The sequence below is a fragment of the Phasianus colchicus genome, chromosome 2 (genome assembly GCF_987193195.1).
Source record: "Phasianus colchicus chromosome 2, bPhaCol1.hap1.1, whole genome shotgun sequence".
NCBI classification, from domain to species: Eukaryota; Metazoa; Chordata; class Aves; order Galliformes; family Phasianidae; genus Phasianus; species Phasianus colchicus.
Window position 1 is genome coordinate 94,799,647 of NC_143437.1, and position 21,183 is coordinate 94,820,829.

The 21,183-nt window shown below is 43.5% G+C and overlaps 3 protein-coding genes across 6 annotated transcripts in view; 2 read left to right on the forward strand and 1 right to left on the reverse strand.

Annotated features, from left to right (window-relative positions):
* Window positions 1-211: 211 nt before the first annotated feature.
* CMPK2 (cytidine/uridine monophosphate kinase 2) lies at window positions 212-5,516 on the reverse strand. Its single transcript, XM_031611003.2, has 5 exons — window positions 5,364-5,516; window positions 5,170-5,284; window positions 4,191-4,392; window positions 2,708-2,941; window positions 212-1,355 (listed from the first exon to the last, which is right to left on the reverse strand). Exons 1-5 carry the CDS (start codon window positions 5,451-5,453, stop codon window positions 1,235-1,237), a joined length of 762 nt encoding a protein of 253 aa, XP_031466863.2. The 5' UTR covers window positions 5,454-5,516; the 3' UTR covers window positions 212-1,234.
* Window positions 5,517-10,768: 5,252 nt separating this feature from the next.
* Window positions 10,769-18,814, forward strand: RSAD2 (radical S-adenosyl methionine domain containing 2). Its single transcript, XM_031610965.2, has 6 exons — window positions 10,769-11,319; window positions 11,792-11,953; window positions 12,598-12,827; window positions 13,829-13,978; window positions 15,004-15,036; window positions 15,575-18,814. Exons 1-6 carry the CDS (start codon window positions 10,989-10,991, stop codon window positions 15,737-15,739), a joined length of 1,071 nt encoding a protein of 356 aa, XP_031466825.1. The 5' UTR covers window positions 10,769-10,988; the 3' UTR covers window positions 15,740-18,814.
* An 826-nt stretch (window positions 18,815-19,640) lies between these two features.
* Window positions 19,641-21,183, forward strand: part of RNF144A (ring finger protein 144A) — a 63,308-nt gene continuing 61,765 nt past the window's right edge. For 2 of the 4 annotated variants that reach the window (XR_004169365.2, XM_031611145.2), the window contains exon 1: window positions 19,641-19,780. The gene's annotated coding sequence lies outside the window, so the exon portion shown is untranslated. Of the gene's footprint in view, window positions 19,781-19,813; window positions 20,239-21,183 lie in introns of those variants that run through there. The other 2 variants (XM_090136348.1, XM_031611146.2) reach the window with 2 other exon arrangements.

Sequence of the window (21,183 nt, forward strand, 5' to 3'; positions counted from 1 at the left end):
TGTAAAAATGTATTACATAAATGGCATAGACTCACAAAGATAAAAGAGTTCATGAACAAAACTTATTTACATTAAAATCATCGGGTTTGGAAGTTATTTTATCACCTTCTATATAAAGATTGGATATAATCAATACAATACTGCTCATTTTAATTTACAAGATAGATTTGTTCATAATTATATTGTATAACACAGGAAAGTAAGCATAGTGTTTTAAATCAAATTGCATTTTATTAGTGTTTTGTTGTTGTTGTTGTTGTTGTTGTTGTTGTTTTTTCTGGAACTGCAGTTCTCTTCTGACACCCCCAAAGGCTTATCCATATGTTTTGTTTTATAGTTATGAGTAACAGTGAAACAAACATACATAAAAATAAGCCTTTGCAGGGCTGAAGTCTTGCTGGTAGCCTGCTTTTGTATTCAACATGTGGGGTAAAAAAACCATCATCCTCATTGCTCCAATTCTCTGCATTTTGTCATTTCATATTCTCTCAAAAAGAGCACAAACTTACACTGACAAACCTATAGGATAGAGAAAATACTTTGTAGAAAGATATTTTAAGAATTATTTAACCAATGTTTTTAATCTCATGTTCCTCTCAGGTCTCTGCTTCTAACATGTCAGTGTTCTCATTTTTTCCCTCTGAAATGAATTTACATTTCATTTGCATATGTTGACAGGCATGAGCTGTATTCCTTAGAGTCCCAGGTACTTACTAGCCCGTATTTATGAGACACTTCTTACAGGATGCTCATCACAGCAGCTCATCCTCTATTACAGTAAGCAATATCAGGCTGTTCCAAAATGTTATGATCGTCTCATTGCTTTACTGCTGGATTACATTTTATCCTCTCCTTATACATCTCATGCCCCTGCTGCAATCAGTGAATTCTGGTGCACAGTGAAGGCAGGAACAAGTTCTCATCTTGATGATGATACAACCTGACAGCATCTTGAAATGTCGCACTGTCAGAGAGGACTCTCATGTACTTTGTGTAAGACAATGGTAGGCTTGTGGCTTTACCAGGAATGCTGAACAATGTGGGAGTGCTATTTTGCTTCATACATAAAAGTGCAGTAGACATCAGTGAAACTGATAACCTGACCAGATTGCTGTTGGCAGAAGAAATAAAAGGTTCTTCTAGGGAACAAAGCACATCATAGGGCACTTAGAGCTAGCAGAAATAAAGGGACAATAAAAAGTAGATTTTAAGTGTTAATAAAAAGAAGTTGCTTTCACAAGGCACAGTGTTTTTTAATTAGTTGCAGCACTGTCTTGAAAACCTCTTCCTTGGAGGGACTGGCATCAACCTCTTGGCATGTGGGATTCACCATCCTTCTGTACGACTCTTCAATTCTATTTTAAAACAAAACAAGAGCAACAAAACAAATTGCAGGAATGTGAAACAGCATTAGTCATCGGTCTCAGAAGAAAGTGCTGGCACTGCAGAGACAATGGAAAAAAAACATAATATGAAGCTAAGTATGAAATCTACTGCAAAGAACAATGAACTATTAGGAAAACTTGAGACTGCACAGTTTCCTTGACAATGATTGCCAGACCCATATCAATATTCACATGGCATGACACTGATGCATTTCTTTCTTTATGGCTTAGCTCTAGAAACTGTCCAGAACAGCTATACAGTAGGCATGCTGCTTCTAACACCTGACATTATTGCTCTCTTCAAATACCTGAAAGGTAACTGTGGTGAGAGAGGGGCTGGTACCTTCTCACTGGTGACAGGTGACAGGACAAGGGGAAATGGCCTTAAGTTGAGCCAGGGGAAGTTCAGGTTGGATATCAAGAAACACTTCTTTACAGAAAAGGTTATTAAGCACTGGAATGGGCTCCCTAGGGAGGTGGTTGAGTCACCATCCCTGAATGTGTTTGAATGTGGTGCTCAGGGACATGATTTAACAGAGGGTTGTTAGAATTAGGGTAGTATGGTCAAGTCGTGGTTGGACTTGGTGATCTTGAAGATCTTTTCCAACCTGAGCAATTCTATGATCCTATGAGTCTATGATATTTAAATGGCATCATTTTCTCTCAGTACACCCATCCTGGCACAGGCCCTGCTGTATGTCTGCACAGAGCTTCTGTCAAAATTAAGCAATACATTTTTTAATATGTGCTATCAATATAAATGCTAAAACTTGAGAGGTAAGTTTCAGCTTTGAGATTTGTGTATATAGACACCTACATCCAGGTGTTGATGATGTGGAGGTATATACAAGAGCACTAGTTATTCATGCTCCCACTGCAAAAAATGATGACATCACCAATACATTTGGTGGCACCTAGACAGCAATTCAGCTCACCCTGAAGTAGGATATCTAGGGTGCAATTCAGATGCCTAAACATGTGTTTCAAGTGCTGCTTGAGACGACGTAGTCTAATCTCATTTAGCTTCCAGCTGCTGACTCAGCTGAATTACGCTGAAGGTGGCACTGACTGCATTGACTATATAGGAGACTGAAATTATTCACCTGTAGCTTTCAAACATTTAATTAGAAATGATAAAATTTACCCTCCTCATCAGCCATGAATCTTTTCCAAAAAAAAAAAAAAAAAAAAAGAAAAAAAAAATCTCTACAAGATGTAGAGATACGGGAATCCTTGTCCCAATAACAAAAGCTGGACATTTTGTTACCGATTTCACAGGAACCAAGACTGCTTCCATCCTCTTACCCTTCATTAAAGTATACCTTTGGCGAAACAAGCTGTTAGCTTCCAGCTCAGCCTCTTCCTTTGTTCTCTCCAGCCCTCGACCTTCAAGCCTCCGAGCTCGCTCCTCAGGGCTGACAGTTAGGAGAAGAACAAGATCGGGTTTGAGCAGGTCCTCAGGCCACTTATACACGGCATCATGATCTGGTGGAAGATTTTGGATGTTCCCATCTGTTTCAGTAGCTATTGTATAAGCAGCTGTGCTATGCCAATACCTGTTGGGAAAATACAGAATGGACAGAAAGACATTTTAGAATAGACATAAGATCTTCAGTAACATAGGAGGCAGGTATCAATATAACAGGCTGCTGTGAGAGGTGGTAGATGACTCATCCTTAGAGACACTCAAGGTCAGGATGGATGGGGCTCTGAGCAAACTGATCTAGCTGTAGGTGTCCCTGTTCATTGCAGGGGAGCTGGATGAGATAACCTTTGAGGGTCCTTGTCCAACTCAAATGATTCCATGCTGCTGATTCTATGATAACCACATGTAAAATAATGACTAGGTAGTTGATGCTGGGAGTTTGAAGGCAACTATAAAGAAAAATTCTGTGCCATCCAGAATTGCCATAGTACTCCATAACAGTCAGAATCATTGTGAATTATGAATTAAAAGGTATGGTAGAAGCTATGGATTAGGTAAAATGTTCCAGATACTCCTATCAAAATAAAGTCTTCTCATATAATGAGGCCCAAAAGGAGAGTGTTACGTAATATTTTCAAATCCAATAACCATGGTTTTTGTTGTTTTTTTTGTTGTTGTTTTTTTGTTGTTGTTGTTGTTGGTTTTTGTGTGTGTGTGTGTGTGTGTGTGTGATTTCTATACCACTATATGGAGCAAGTTTGGTAGCAAACATAGGTCTTCAACCATATGTTAATGAAGATGATCTTTATTGATGGTTACCGGTTTCATTTGTGATTAACATTCCTACCACCATGAGGCACTACACTGTACACATTTCTGTGTTTTTAAGGCTGGTTAGAAATACCACTCACAGATACACAAACAAATTCTGGGCAATGGGAGGGGAGAAGGTCATAGTACATCTATTGAAACATGCCTGGGGTTTCAAAGTACATATAGACTTCCTTTATTAAGAGTAAGAGAAGTGGTTGATGCTTCATGCCTGCCAGTGTTCAACAAGCATTTGGACAATGCTCTCAGTAATATGCTTTAACATTTTGTAGGCACTGACTTGCAGCAATGGTTGGACTCAGTAATTCCCTGAGGTCCCTTGCTACTTTTCTCTTTTCTTCTCTTTTCCTCTCTTTTCTTCTCTTTTCCCTTCCCTCCCCTTCCCTCCCTTCCATCCTCTCCTCTTCCCTCCTCTGCCCTCCCCTCCCCTCACCTCCTTTCCCCTCCCTTCTCCCTTTTTCTTTCATTTCTATTCCTTTCTTTTCTTTCTTTCCACTGAGCAACTGGATGATGGTACTGATGTAAGAGGACTTCTTAAATATACAAACCTGTCTACAATCACAGGTGCCTGAGTAGATGCTTTTGCTATTTCTGAAGCAAGGATGTAGTTGCCTGCAGCATAAAAGGCCCTTCTAATGGGCGTTGGCTCTTCATCAAATATTGTCCTCCACTGGCTGATGCAAGCTGGCGGAGACCTTAACAGAACAGCACCCAGGGCATCTTTAACTGACTGTGTTACTGTGGTTTTGCCTGCATTTCATTTACAAAAGGAAACAGTTGTTATATATCACTTCAGATACAGCTGAATTTTAATAACTGAAAAGTGCTATTATTTTTCTATTTGGAGTACATGTTCTGGCACCAGTGTAGCCTGAGTACCTTGTGATAAGGCTTTTGGTGCAAAATGCTTATGAGCTTGACTCAAAGGTTATTAATTACTCCACTTTCAGCTCTCTGGACCTCCTCTTCCCTTCCAGCAGTTCTCTAGATTCACTCCTTTAAATGCATTATGAATACTAATTTCTCTATATATCCATTTACAGTTATTTTTCTATGTGACAATCTGTGTGGATACTATCAACCAATACCTGCTTTTTAGAAGCGATTTTCGGTTCTATTTGACAAAAATAAAGAAAACAAAGTTATTCAGAAGCAATTCATACTTTTCCCTGTGACAGTTTCCCAGCCCACCACTACTTTAGCTCCACTAGTTGAGTTTACTTGTCAACAAAAATATGCTTCATAATCTGCACAAGAACTACAATTTCCAGCATGCCACACTTTGTGTTTCTTCATTTACACAGACAAAGAATTCAACCATAGGATGAAAAGCAGCAACTGAGAGAAAGTAGACTGATATTTATAATGGCTAATTATTCGTGCTGTAAGTCTAATTTTCTGTATTTTTGAGCTTTTGAATTTTTGAACATAATTTGTTTTTTTTTTAATGACATTTTAAGCCTTAGGTGTGTCTTAAAGCCATAGTGGTTACTCTTCCCAACAACCGCTACTACACCACGCTCCTACCTGTGGCATCCAGCCCCTCAAACACCACGACGGGAAACTCTCCCTTCCGCTGACTCTCGGGGCACTTCTCTAGAATGTCCAGCACCGCTCCGGCCTCCGGGATCCGCACCGCGCACTGCGGGAGAGAGTTAAACCTTCGTACCTGCCTGCCAACCACACGGAACGGAGCGCCCCGCGGCCCCCCGGGCGCTCACCTCCCGCAGGCGGAGGCGGACGGCGGGGGCGGCAGCAGGCAGGGCGCGGCGGAGGGGGCCCGGAGGCCCCGCGGTGCAGCCCCGCAGCATCGCCGCCCGCTGCCTCTGCCGCACCGGGGTCGGGCGAGGAAAGGGGCGGGCGGTGGCGGAGCCGGCGAGAAACGAAACTAACTCGTGTCTGTGAGGAAAAGCGAGGGCTGTGTCTCTGGGGGAAGGGTTTTCTGCTCCGCCTCTCCTCGTTCGGTGGATCACAGGAGCGCTCCCCGCGGGAAATCGCTCCTTGCAGGCTGGGCGTGCCTGGGGTGGAAGTGAAAGTGAAAAGAAGATAGAGACAGATGGTTTTCTAATTTATGTTTCCGATCTCCTCTTTCTGATGACCGGCGATAAACCCGAGGGAACGGCATGGAGCTGCGTTAGGGGAGGGTCAGGTAGGGATTAGGGACAGGCTGTGCACCAGAGGGCGGTGGGCATGGAACAGGCTGTCCAGGGCAGTGGGCACGGCCCCTAATGCTGGAGTTCAAGGAGCGTTTGCACACTGCCCTCCGGCATAGAGTTGGATTTTGGATGCTCCGGTGTGGAGCCAGGAGTTAGACTTAATGATCCTTGTGGGTCCTTTCCGACTCAGGACACTGTATGATTACATGATTCTTGACAGCTGCTGGGAGTGACGCTGTCCAAAATGTAGATTTTGTGCTTTTTGAAATATTTAGCTTGCAAAATAGGAAAACCTGCAGCAGTCCCATTTTGCCCTTTAAATAGCTGGAAAACTGCACGTTGGAGATACCCAAGTTGACTTCTGAATATCACAGAATCCTAGAATTGAATCATTATGGTTGGAAAAGATGTTTAAGATAATCTAATTTCACTGTCAACTCACCTCTGCCATGCTCATTAACAATGTCCCTCAGTGCCACATCTCCACATTTCTTGAGCATCTTCAGGGATAGTAACTCCACTACTTCCCTGGGCAGCCTGTGCCAATGCCTCATCATCCTTTCTGAGAAGAAATGTTTCCTAACATATAAAACTGGACCTTTCCTGGTACAACTTGAGGCCATTCTCTCTTATCCTGTCACTTGTATGCGGGAAAAGAGGCCAACCCCCCACCTCACCACAGCCTCCCTTCAGGTAGTTGTAGAGAGTGTTAAGATCTCCCCTGAGCCTCCTCTTCTCCACACTGTACCATCCTAGTTCCTTCAGCCACTCCCCATAAACCTTGTGCTCCAGACCCGTCACAGCTTTGTTGCCCTTCTCTGGATACGCTCCAGGGCCTCAACGTCTTGAATATAAAAGAGAGTACACTCTGTTACTTCTTTCAGTAAATGCCCTCTACTTATAAAATAGCTGACTAGTAAATAACCGTTCAACACTCAGCTTGTTTACCACCTTCATGATTTTGTAAAGCTGGCTTAGATTTTCCCCTCAGGTCTGTCATGTAGAAGTGAGAGCCCTTCCTGCTGCTCAGTCCCCTTGCTCATTTGATTCCAAGGACAGCTTTAACACCGTGAGATCCTGCTAAGATGTAGGGACCAGAACTGTACCACTTCTCAAAGTAGAGCTCTATGTGCCCAGTTTGTGCAGAACAGCAAATTAATGCCATCTCTCTTATTGTCAGTGCCTAGTATTGACTTTTTTTTGGTTGACTTTTTTTGGCTGCTACCTCCTACAGAGCCAGTGGTTTCAGGAAGGTAACTGCACTCTGAGATGTCTTTCCTGAGATGGAAGTGCAACTACTGAGCTCAACATTATGCAAATGTGGTTTTGATTATTTTTTCATATGCGCACTGTGTTACATTCCCCTACACTGAAGCTTATCTGCTACATTTTTGTTCATTCAGCTCTTTGACTCGCAGCCAAGTCTTGCTTGAAAACCTGACCTGGTTCCTCATTGACTTCTCTGGTTCCTTGCTTATCTGTTTTCCTTGTTTCCTGCCGGCACTGCTGCCTTTCCCTGATGGCTGAATGTTTACTTTCATTTTCCATTTTCCATTTTCCCCTCCCACCACATTGATCTCACCCTGTTTACAAGCATTCCAGAGCCAAGCAGCCAGTGCTTCTTTTTTTTTAATAGTATGATTAAGAGATCACTTTTGTGTGTGACTTTCTATTCTCCTGGCTAACTACTTAAAACTATCTTTGTGCAAGATTTCAGCTGCTTCACAACAAATTATACAGAAATAGCCAGGTAAAAACAAAGGAGAATGGAGTTGCCTTTTTTTTCTCCAAGGCAGATCTTTGCGTTTAGAATCAATGTAGAGAGTATAAATCTCTTTCGAAATTAACTTACACTAAACATTTTTTCACTTACTTCAACTGTACTTTTATCATTTTGTCTTTTGTACAACAGGAAACGATGTTGAAGGGCAAATGTGCTAACTATGTGAAAAGCACTGTTCTACTGAAACATTATTTTCAAGTTCTGCTTTTCTAGCAAAAAGGGAGCACAGCAGTATTAGCCACGTATATCCTGCTGGATTCTTTTACGCCAGTCATGAATCACAGAATCACAGAATAGCCAAGGTTGGAAGGGATCTCAAGGATCATGAATCTCCAACCCCCCCTGCCACATGCAGGGCCACCAACCTTCACATTCAATAATAGACCAGGCTGCCCAGGGCCCCATCCAATCTGGCCTTGAACACCTCCAGGGACGGGGCATTCACAACCTCCCTGGGCAGCCTGTTCCAGTACCTCACCACTCTCTCTGTAAAGAACTTCCCCCTGACATCCAACCTAAATCTTCTCTCCCTCAATTTAAAACCTTTTCCCATCACTGTGTGCCATCCAGTTTGCCATAATAGCAGCATTCAAACATTTCTTAAAAATTATGTGTATGTTGAAAATATTTTTGATGCATATCTGATGAACTGAAACACACTAAGTTCTGGGATGCCATTCTCTGACTACAGGAGTGCTATCAGGAACAAAGGGAGGAAGCCAGATCTCCTGCCACTTATAGAGATGACTGTGCTTTTCCAAACCTCTTCTAGAAGGCTATAGGCCAGAATTGCTTGCAACATGTGCTGTAGATTGCTAGTACTTGCTAGTACTCAGAGGGCACATCCAGGTCTAGGTTTAGGTTGCAGTAACAATCAGGCATGGGCTTTGCATGCAATGCAGAGAACATCATCTGAAATTGCACTCAGCTGAGGCAAAAATTAGAGAAAAATTTCATAATTGCCATTTTCTAAGAAAGCTCAGAGAAAATTATGAAGAACAGGAAGTAAACTTCAGTGTTAAGCTCTCTGTATTTTTTTTTTTTTTTTCTGGAAATGCAGATCCCTTCTTTCAAAAAGGAACACAGTTCAAAAATGCTGATGTTTTATTTTACTGGTACTATTCAGACATACTCTCAGAGTCTTTTTGCATCAGATGTAAATCTCGTGTTGGGATAAATTGGTAATCATTAAAAATTTCAATTGATTTTGAAAATTACATGTTTTGGAACATATTTTGCCATATGAGACACACTAGTGGAAGTCTTCAAGATCTTGTGCCTACCTACTACAAGCATTCTCAGAATCATAGATCACAGAATCATAGAATGGCTTGTGTTGGAATGGGCCTCAAAGATCATTCAGTTCCAATCCCCTTGCTGTGGACTGGTTACCTACTGCCCACCCAATCCGGCCTTGGGTGTATCCAGGGATGGGGCACCCACATCTCTCTGGGCAGTTGTGCCAGGGCCTCACCACCCTCTGAGTGAAAAATTTCCCCTGAAATAGACACCAACCTACAGATGTCTTTTGTCTGGTCTCTGATTTTTACCCACAGCTGATGTTCAACTCAAGGAAGGGAGAAAACTGTGCTCCCTGTGGTTGCATTGGCTGAAATTGACATACATACAAGTTAGAAATTAGATGAGAAAGTAATATGAATTGGGGTAGATAAGATACAACATGTGAGAAAGTTTCTAACATGAAGCAGAGGGGGATTATGTAAGAGAGGGAAGAACTGAGGATACCAGAAAAGCCTGTTTTCATCCTTAAGCTTGTGTCTTACACAAACCTGAAGGAGCTGGAAGGGCATATGGATCACATCTCATGTGGACAACTCACTGAAATGGTCTCTGTTGATAAACTCCAAGATAATTCTGGAAACCCTCAGAAGCTGAGATGTTTCCTGTCATAGAGAAACAACCCATTTGTAAGGTGGTGCTATGAAGGCCAGACACAGCAGAAAGGCTCTCTTCCCACCCTGCTGACATGGATCTAGCAAAGATAGCTGATGGGGAACTGGCTTAAGGGGAAAGCTGAAGCCTGGTATGTTTTGGTCCAGTCATTAGTGGACCAGGCAGCTTCAGGAGAGTAGCAGCTTAGAAAGTAAATGGTACCCTGGGCTCCATCAGAAGAGGGGTGGCCAGCAGGAATGGGGAGGTGATTGTCCCTCTCTACTCTGCCCTTGTGAGGCACCATCTGGAATACTGCATCCAGGTCTGGAGCCCCCAGTACAAGAAAGACAAGGAGGTGTTGGAGAGGGTCCACAGGAGGGCCACAAAGATGATCAGAGGGCTGGAGCACCTCTCCTATGAGGACAGACTGAGTGAGCTAGGCTTGTTCAGCCTGGAGAAGAGGAGGCTGTGGGGTGACCTCACTGCAGCCTTCCAGTAACTAAAGGGAGCCTATAAACAAGAGAGGAGTTAGCTCTTTACAAGGGTAGATAATGGCAGGACAAGGGAAATGGTTTTAAGCTGAGGGAGGAAAGAATTAGGTTGGATGTCAGGGGGAAGTTCTTTACAGAGAAAGTGGTGAGGTACTGGAACAGGATGCCCAGGGAGGTTGTGGATGCCCCGTCCCAGGAGGTGTTCAAGGCCAGATTGGATGGCGCCCTGGACAGTCTGGTCTAGTATAAATGTGATGGTTGATAGTCCTGCCTGTGGCAGGGGGGGTTGCCTGTTGCAAGAGGGTTGGAGATTCATGATCCTTGAAGTCCCTGCCAACCCGGGCCATTCTGTGATTCTGTGATTCTGCGAGTGAATCATAGAATCATAGAATGGTTTGAGTCAGAAGGGACCTTAAGATCATCTAGTTCCAATCCCCTGCAGTAGGCAGAGTTGCCCGCCACAAAATGGATGGCCCCATCCAACCTGGCCTTGAACATCTCCAGGAATGGGGCATCCACAGCTCCTCTGTGCCAGAGCCTCACCATGCTCGGTAGAACACAAGCTCAGCTGTCACCTTGCCTCGCCCTTTACCACTGCAAGAACTGAAGCCACAGAGCCCACACCCAGTAGGAATCCTCAGGTGCTGGAAGCGCCCGGCCCTACAGAGGTGACAACGGCCACACCGCGGCCTCGAGAGGAAAGGGCTCGGAGCCAAAGTTCTTCTCATCGAGAAAGGAAAGCGAAACTCGGCGCTTCCCCGTGCCGTGCGGTGCCGTGTCGCGGCGGGCGGGGCGGGCTGTGCCGCCGCTCTTTTAAAAGCGGAGCGCCGGGCTCCTCGCTGCGGTGTGAGATCCGAGCCGGACGGAGCCGAGCATCATAACGCCGAGACAAGCCTAGAGTAGATAAACTGTTAAAGCTGAGTTGATCCGTGACGATTCGAATCCAGCAGGGACAAGTCGAGCCGAATCGAGCCGATCCAGCTGAACCTCAGTGCACCTCTCCGGGTCCAACCGAGCCGAGCCATGCTGCTGGGCGTGCTGGGTCACCTGCCGCTGGCCCTGGCGCGGGCGGTTCTGGCAGCGCTGCGCGGGCGGCTGAGCGCGCTGTGCTGGGAGCTGACGCCCCTCTTTCTGCCCCTGCTCTCCTGGAGACGGCAGTCGGGCTGCAGCCCCGACACCCCCGCAGCACTCCGGGATGACAGGGACGAGGCGGTCCCGACGCCAACCAGCGTCAATTACCACTTCACCAGGCAGTGCAACTACAAGTGCGGTTTCTGCTTCCATACGGCCAAGACCTCCTTCGTGCTGCCCCTGGAGGAAGCCAAACGGGGACTGGCAATGCTCAAGGAGGCGGGTGAGTCTGGGGGCCACTGGGAGAGGTAGGGTGAGGAATGCATGGGAACCACAAGCAGAACAAAATGGCATTGAAGAAGTCAGACTCTTTAGCAGGGTCTGTTCTGATAGGATAAGTGGAAATGATTTCAAAATAAAATGGGGAGATTAAAAAGTGGATATAAGGAAAAAGTTTTTTACTATAAGGATGGTGTGTCACTGGGATGGGTTGGCCAGAGACACGGTGGATGCCTGTGCCTGGAGACGTTCAAGGTCAGGCTGGATGGGGATCTGATTGAGCTGTAGGTGTCCCTGTTCATCGCAGGGCTGTTGGACTAGATGGCCTTTGAAGGTCCTTTTCAGTTCACATGACTTTATGATTCTAAGTAATTCTGTAACTGCCATGATCTCATAAGATCACTGGGGTGGGGTGTTGGAAAGTAGTGGTCAATAGGCGGACAGGCTCATTACATTATTCTTTGGTCCTTTTCTAGGAATGGAGAAAATAAATTTCTCAGGAGGAGAACCATTCCTTCAGGACAGAGGTGAATTTGTAGGCCAGCTGGTCCAGTTCTGCAAGAAGGAGCTGAAGCTGCCAAGTGTCAGCATTGTGAGCAATGGCAGCCTGATCAGAGAACGGTGGTTCAAGAAGTATGGTAAGAAAAGCTCACCATGCAAAACAAGCTCTGGTGGGGTTTGAGAAACAGATCAGGGCAGCCTTCTGGAAGGATGCTAGGAAATGTCTTCTTAATAGTTCATTTTCAAGTCTGATAATAGGAAAGATTTTTTGTCAGACAGAGTGGTGAAGTATTGGAACAGGCTGCCAAGGGAGGTGATGAATTCACTGCTCCTGGAGGTGCTCAAGAAGTGTGGAGGTGTGGCACTGAGGGACATGGTTACTGGGCATGATGGGAGTCTGTTGATGATTGGACCAGATGATCTTAGTGGTCATTTCCAACCTTAATGATTCTATGATTACAGTGCCTGTGAACCAAGAGTAATTTACAGTGAAATACTGTTAATTACACATTCTGAACATATGCAGTCAGTTCTATTGCCTCTCTGGGACAACAGCATAATAAAAGAATAACTCAGCCTGTTTCCACAATGCTAGAAGGGTGGTGTGCCTTCTGAAGATGACACTGCTGTGGTTTTTGTGGTTGATGCAATGATTTCACAGAACTGTAGTTGGATGATTCTTGGTGATAGACCATGAGGAAATGAAGCTAGGCAGACTACAACAATTTCCAAATGAAAAAAAAAAACATACCGCTTATTGATTTTTGAAACTTGTTCTCAGGTGAATATTTAGACATTCTGGCAATCTCATGTGATAGTTTTAATGAGGAAGTCAACGTTTTAATTGGCCGTGGTCAAGGAAAGAAGAACCACGTGGAAAATCTGCATAAACTGAGGCAGTGGTGCCGAGATTATGCTGTTGCTTTCAAAATAAACTCCGTGATCAACAGATTTAATGTTGAGGAAGATATGAATGAGCAGATCAAGGCACTCAACCCTGTGCGCTGGAAGGTAAGAAAGTAGTGTGCACTATAAGTCACTCTTCAGAGAAAACCAATGATGAAATGAGGTTCTGTAACTCTCTGAAAGTCTAATAGCCTCGGTCAGAGCTCCAGCTCTAGCTTGGGGTGATAATAGGGGACATCTTGTCAGTGCTGCATGCTGTTGGATGGGTTGTCTCTCATTCTGCACTTAAATGGAGCTCAGTATGTCAAGAGTCTCCTCTGTTGTGATATTTACAGGAAATTACTACTTCACCATATGTAGATCTATTTTTTTATAACTTTAAAAATAAGACAGAAGGGCTTTATTGTTTGAAAATGTGTCATGTTGTAAAGAAAATGAAGAGAAGGTAGTGTACAATGATATATAATTAGCAGCATAAAACTTTATACATTGATGTTCTGTTACAGAGTATTAGTGGACAGTATGTATATGATATAACAGTCTATTAGCACTATATTAATAGATACATTATATTATCATCTTAAATATGGGTAGAGATAATGTGACTGAGAAATAGGAGACAACATGTCTAATAATTTCTTATTGTTCTGTGATACTGTAATTCTATTTGCTTTTGTGGTCATCCGAAGCTAGCTAAACTTGCAGTTCCCAATCAAATTAAAATAATAAAGAATACAGGTTGACTTGATAATCTGCATGCCACATAGCACTTACCAGCATTTGTAGTATACCTATCATAATCAAGGGTCAATCAGAAGTTTGTTCTTGGCCTTGATTATCAAAGCCCTCATTAAGACTAGAGCAGTTAAGATTTATGTGGAAATCTGCTCAAGAACCATGATTGTGTAATTGCATATACAACTACGCAATGTTAATTATTTAATAGATCATTTGTATAGTATTCATTTAATCACAGTTTCTACCAGTGTGGCTCCACTGATAGAAAAAAAAATGAAAAATATTGCTACCAAGACTACTGAAGGTTTTTGAAGTGTTTTGCGGCTCGTAAAGTCATAAAATCATGCCATGGTGTGTTTTGTTTTCAGGTGTTCCAGTGCCTAATCATTGAAGGAGAGAACAGTGGGGAAGATGCTCTAAGAGAAGCAGATAAATTTGTTATCAGCGATGAAGACTTTGAGCTATTCCTGGAACGCCACAAAGATGTCCCCTGTTTGGTACCTGAATCTAATCAAAAGGTAAAACTGAGACTGTCATTTGATAAATTTATTTTGTGGCTAGCTGGAAAGGTACTTGATAACTAATAGGTGTCGTGGTAATTAGCACTTTCTCTATTAAAATTGGGTTAGAAGAGCTACAGTGAAAATTAGTCAACATCTGGTTTTGTTACAGTGGAAACCAAAGTCTTTTATTTTCTTTAAGGCCTCTTAATGAGGACAAAGTTATTAATTAAAGGTTAAAAACTCACTGATCTTAGTTCTGGTGGGATTCCTGTCACAGTGTTGCATGGCCCTCTGAATTATGTGGATATAAAAAGTCTCAGTACAAAAAGGGTAGAAACTGAAATTTCCATAGTTGAGTTGTGAACTCTAAATACCTTTGGAACTGGATACGCCTCCCCTAGGAGTCTGATAAGGTTCAATATCAAAGTAAAGACAATTTGTAATCTTGGTTCTTCTTTCACTTATGAAGGTAATTTTTTTGGGGGGGAGGACAGTGGACAGACAAGTAGAAGTTACCCAGGAAATGCCCATTTAGCTCATAAAGTGTGTCTTATTTCTACTCTTGGCTTATTTCCTTGTGCAGACCTGAGAGCTTTTTGATCTGGGAAATTACCACTGGCATCTCTGTCTGCTGAGGTGATAATTAAACAGCCCTGCTTAAATAGCCATGTCATTTGTTTGGCAAATGACTTAATCATTCTAGAATGCAAAACTGTAATTTTTGCTGATGTTGAAGTTATCAGCAAATTTGAACATTATTTAGAGCACCTGAATACAGCTGAAAACCCACATTTGAATTTGACGTTTTAAGATGTCATATTCAAATGATTTCTGGTTTGTTCATGTGATAAGTCATAATAGTAATCCTGTGACTTACTCCTGTAAATTTGAAACAGATTAACTGAAATCCATGGGAAGTCCACTACTTACTCTGGACTTGAATCAGACTTTAAAAGAATGATTTGTTTGTCTTGTCCTTGACTTTCATGAGAGTAGAATTTTCGTTTGTGTACTAATATTTTATTTTTAATCTATTATAGATGAGAGATTCATACCTCATTTTGGATGAATACGTAAGTCTTCGTTTTATTCTTAATATATGTGTGCTAATACATGCTTATATGTACAACAGTGATAGCCAACTTAATTTTTTCTATGCATTCCATAAAATAATTTTTACTGTATAGTACAAATGTAATTTCTTCCTCTCAGACACATCAAGAAATGAATATAAGTGTGACATAAGGAGGAACTGCTATTGGCTTGCATGCATAATCTTGCAAATCTTAAAGTATATGGTTGTCTGCTTTCCTGTAATTTAAATATATAGAACTTGTCCTGAAAACTAAGTTTCAAAGAATATACTTATTTTACATATGGTTGAAGAAAAGCATTAAATAGTCAGGATTAGGAGTAAGGCTTTATTCTTGCTAATGTATGTCATTGTGTCTAACTGTGAGCCTGTAAGCCATCTGAGGGCTGCAGCGATACTCTTCATATTGTTACGCAGGTTGCTGTGGGATTGCAATGCAAGTTCATTCTGCTTAATTCTGTAGAAAAATCAAGCTTTTACAAATTACCTTTCTAACTTATTTCATAATGGTTTTCCAGATGCGTTTTCTAAACTGTAGAAATGGACGGAAAGAGCCTTCCAAGTCTATCCTGGACATTGGTGTAGAAGCAGCAATAAAATTCAGTGGATTTGATGAAAAGATGTTCCTCAAACGAGGAGGAAAGTATGTGTGGAGTAAAGCAGACATGATTCTGGACTGGTAATGCTGTGCACTGAGTTTTGATGTGCATTTTCTAAAGAAAATTATGTATATGTGTGTACATTTATATAGCTGTATATATATATTGAATGCTGTTGACTACAATATGGTATATTGTTGATGCATGCAGGTTGATGTATAACTTGATACGTGAGCGATTCTATGATTTTATGATTCTGTGAATGTGTTAAATGTTTTTAGGATGCAGATTATATTCTTACTTATTCATAGGTTGAATGTTACTGAGCAGCTACAGAGCTTTCATAGAAATATGAAGGACTTAATGGCAAACCATTAGGATGCTGTTACACAGTATCTTACACAGTATTAAGATAATAGATAAGTGTGGTTGCAGGAAAGAAACAAACAAACTCATTATATAGAGTTGCAGTTGTTGATTAGTGCAAACTCATATGAGAAAATATTCTCATGGAAAGGTTTTTGCAGTTCCTTACCAGCTCACAAGAGGGCCCACAGGCAACCCTTTGGAAACAGACCTCGTCTTTTTCAGACATAATGGAGAGTCAGAATGTTGTTATCATTATATATACTCAACAGGAGATAGGGATTTTTTTTTTTTTTAAATAGCAATTTTCATTTTTAAAATGATAAAGGCATCTGTTGTTTCTCTCCCTCCTCTCCATATACACATGTGGCATTTGCAAAAATATTGGGAGATGCAATTTTCTCTGAAAATATTTTTTTTAGTCATGTGAGAATGTTGTTTTTCTCCTAAAACATGAAAATGAATTTTACTCAATAACAAACAACTTCTTGATTCACGCTGGCAATGACCTCAGTTCTGAGAAAAATTTACAGTGGAAACAGTGTTTACATTTTATTCATAATTTTGTCCCTTCTCTTCTTATCTGCAAAAGTTGATTTATTATTATTTAGTAGCTACTTGCACACAGATTTGCTGAAGATCTTTTCTGAAATGAGTGAATAATATGTAAGACACTTCACACATGTCTTCTCTTGAATACAGGCAGTGCTTCTTCCCATGCTTTTTGTTTTGCTAAGGCATGGATGTGCAAACAACAAGGCTCATATATCATGTACCCTTCTTTTAAAGGTTGCTGGTTCTTACCTGCTGGTTGCTAACTGGCAGATATTGTGTGAAACTCTTGGGTTTTGTGAAGGCTGCCTGTGATTTGAAAAGCTGGCAGCACCAATATATAATAGAAAATAGACAAGCAAAAACACCCTGTGATAATTAAATATGCTGCCTGCTTGCTTGGTTTTTGGCTAATTTTATAGTGTTCTAATTACAGTTTTTCAAAGCTAATAGTCCCATCCTCCCCAGAGCTCTATGTGGGGTCCTGGGGGTAACCTTTGCACAAACAGCAGTGAGCGGGCACTCTTTGTTCTCACTGCCCATTGCACTTTCTGCCCAGGCTGCCTCAAATGTCTGAATATTTTCAAACACTGGAAGCCGGCATGCACTAAACTATGTACAGTACACCTTCTTTCCCTTTTCTGATTGTACCCATGTTTTTAAAGACATTTTAAAGAGAAATGTCTTGCATTCACCCAATGCACCTTCAGAACCGAAGAGGAAGGCTCTTAAACAGGAGCTGGTTCTTCTGAAGAACAAAAAGATGCACCTCTGAAAACTGTGAAAATGTCTCAGTTTATAGTTCTTTCCGTTTCTGTTTCTACTGTCCTAACTGCAAATGCACCATCTCAATGGTGCTCCTTTGTCTTTTTGCATCTTGCCCTCACTTCCGACGCACTTCTGTATTTTTTTCCCGTTATTAATACTCGGTGACATTTTAAATGTGGCCCACACGCATTAACCCCACAGTCTTTTGGCAGCTGTTCCTCTGACCTCTGCTGGAGTTTTGCCCGAGTGCCAACTACGGGCAGCGCAAATCCATGTGACCGCAGTGCTTGACTTCCTCTGTGCTCCCATTGCTCAGGCTTGAAGTCTGGCTTCTTCCTCAGCACTGACGCTGCATGATAGAAAAGGAGCATTTTCCTTTGCTGCTGGCTCAGCCACAGCCCGAGGAAAGATTTAATGCATCCCTGTGCCACTAAATCCACCCGCTTGCTGCTGCTGCAGAAAACGCCAGCTGTATCGCGGCGCGCAGATGTGCGGTGCACAAAACCCCATTCAGAGCCAGAAATCCTGCCATGCTTCCCTGAGTGTTCTGCTCTGTAAATGGCCATTGTTGTGCTCCAAGACATCGCTGTGCTGCAGGAGGAAGCTGCAAGATAAACAAAAGGAGCTGAGAATGTGAAAGCGCTGTGAATAGTTTGAACACTAAGGCACGGAGGATGGTTTTAATCACAAGGTTCTAAATTGTTTCTTAAAATGCTCAGGATTCTGCATTGCTTCCTGCCGCCATACATGACTGGGAAAATGGTTCTGCTCTGTGTGACTCTCGCCTCCAAAAAAAAAATAATAATAAAGTGCCATATTGTTGTGTACATTGTAAATGAAGAATTTGCCTAACACAGTTTGACAGACAGACCTGAAAGTTAATAAATAGCTATTGGGATGTTTATACACAAAATTCATTTTTGGTATGAAATTAAAAAAAAAAAAAAGTTGGCTGCTTCTTGATTAACCTAGATTATTGCTATTATTTCATGTTGGATCAAAGATAGATTTGTGACTTTAATTCTGTGTTTGGGGCCAGAGAAGTAATATCAGGTTCAATAGGGCCGCTCCCAGGCTGCAGGATTACACATCAGAGAGTCAGGGTGTAAATTTGTGTCCTGAAAATGCAGATATACCTAATTGCATTTCCAGGTGTAATCCCATAGCAGTGCAGCCACTGGGTCAGGCAGCACCTTACACTGCAGTTTACCAGCGCTGTGCAGCTATTTTTAAAACTTGTTGAGATGAAAGTTAGGGAGAATTGGTTCAGTTTAAATTAGCAGGATTATAACTTGAGTAGTGGGTAATATTGTCATGTAAATAAAGATGCATTTTATGATGCACTCTTTTTCAATGTGAAAGAAGCTCAATGCGTTTGAATGTCGAGAAGAATTTTTGAATGATACATAATTTGTGCTGAATGTTCTACATCAGTATGTTACACATTGCAATAAAATTTTCTACTTTCCTAAATCTGCCCGTCATTTTTCTTTATTATTATTATTATTATTTTTTAATATAGCCCAGACCCACAATAGCTGAATAATGACTGCCTTCATGAGAGCTGTTATTGTGGACAAGGCCTGTGTTTAGCACCAGGCTCTGCCTGCACGATGCCAATGGCAGCGTTGGATGGAGAACAATGGTGGAGAATCGCCTGCCCACCTCTGCAGCTCGGTTTCTTTCTTTTGTGCTTCCCCGTTGCTCCACACATAAGCCAACAACAGGAAAGCAGCTGTTGGGATTTGTTGGTGGTGTTGTTTTCTTTTTTTCTTTTCTTTTCTTTTTTTTTTTTTTGGTGGTGACGGTTTTGTTTTTTTTTTTTTTGCTAAACAATGCTTGCAAAAGAGCACCTGCAAAACAGCCTCGTGGTTTCCTGATTTCCTGATGTTTCTCCTCTTCCTTTCCTGGCAACAAGGCTGGAACCTTTCTGCCTTCCTTTGTAAAACCCCTATTGTTTCTCTCCTACCTCCGAAAGACCTGTTTAGCCGCCGGGCCCGCAGCCACTGCCAAGGCAGGACAAAAGGAAGGAGAGCGGCGCGGTGCGGCACGCCCGGCCGCTGCTTGCAGCAACGCGGCTGCCAAGCGGGAAAGCCCGGCATCCCCGCACCGCTTGCAGCCACAAGGGGGCGCCACAACGCCTGGCGCGGCGCGGCGCGGCGCGGCGCGGCCGCTTCAAAGCGAGCGGCGGCGGCACCGCGGCGGTTAATGGCGCTCGCGTAGCTGTGGGCGCGCCCGCCCCCGCGCGCCCTCACCCCACCCTCCGCCGCCGCCACCGCCGGCCCTGGGGAAAAGCCCGCGAGCGGCGCCGGCCGCGCGCACTTCGTTCGGTGGTGCCGGCGGGGGGAGACCATGCGCAGGGCGGCGGCGCCCGGCCGCGGTTCCACCGGGTAGCGCCGCGCACCTTCGCAACCTTCTCGGCGCGGCTGGCACGGAGCGGTAAGGCGGCGGCGGGGGGCTGCGGGGCGGCAGCGGCAGGAGGAGTGCTGCTGGGAGGAGGGATGCTGCTGGGAGGCTCTGCCGAGAATCTCGGGGGGAAGGGTGTCCTCGCAGCGGGTGGCCGCGGGGTTCCCGAAATCCTTTACATAAGGGCCCGCGGGTCCTCCAGTGCCGGCTGACCGCCGCCGGTCTCGTCCCCCGAGGGCGCGCGGTGCTGCGGTCCCGTTGCCGTCTGCCGCCCGGCGGGGAGGGGGGGTACAGGGCGCTGCGCGGCTGCGGCCGGAGCCGCCGCGGGGCGGATGGGCGCACGCCGGTGGAGCCGCTGCCCGCGGTGCAGCCTCCAACGGGCGTCGCGGGGCGGGGAGGAAAGCGGTTCCTGGGAGTTGTGTGCCTGCTGTCCTGCGATTTACATCGAGGATCTCGCCCTCCGTCCGGCAGTCCGTTCTCAGCAACACGCGGTGCGGTCTCGGGAGTGAAATGGTTTTGTTCGGGTCACGGGGTAAAGGACTAGGAGTTGGGGATGTTGTCTCTCTTATCTTAGCTTAATTCGCTGCAATTCTGCCATTGTGTTTTGTTTTTGTCCTTCCTTTTGAAGTGTCAGAAGCCACGTGCGTGATAACAAGGTTGCTCTCCCCTTGAATCCAAGGGTATCTTCTTGAAGTAGCAGCTCTGTGTCACTTTGTTTCTATGGCTTCTAAACAAGGAGCGTCGTTGGGGCAGGCTGTGGGAGTGGATGTAAGCTGCCCAAATTTCAGTCTGTTCTTGGAAATACTATCATTTCTACCCTGGAATAAGTCATGCTGTGTTCTGCAATAAGTAGGAAGAATGGTTTATAAATAGATCCATATGTTTATATTGTTCACAGTGCGGCCAAACAACTGTTTATGTTGTGAAATGGGACTGCTTCATTTCACATCAGCTTATCAGTGCTGACCTAGAAGAGGCTGCAGCTGAAGTGGCGATGTTCTTGGGCAGAGTGCTACTGGAAATGACATCAGTTCCAGTTCCTTGGCTTTACAGCTTGTACTTGCTGGCCTTGCTCATTGCTTCTGTGTGTTTTTTCTTGTGGACCCGAAATCTAACGAGGGAGTGTGGTGGAGGAAGGAGGCTGTGTAGGGATGTTCAGGGCAGATTGGTGCCTTAAACAAAGTGCTCGTACCTCAAGGAGTCTTTGTGGCAAAGGAGGAGAACTTGTATAACGGTAGGAGAAATTGGATAACTGTCTTGTGGTAAGGCAAAATAACCCAAAAGGAAGTTTATTACATACCTAAAATAAGATTAAATGAGAAGAATTAGGAGGGGAAAAAAGTTCTTTACTTTTGCTTAGGAGTTACTTGTAAAAGATAGTATTTTTTTTTCCTTCCTCCCCTCCTTTCCCTAGACATGAAGTTTCATTATCCTCT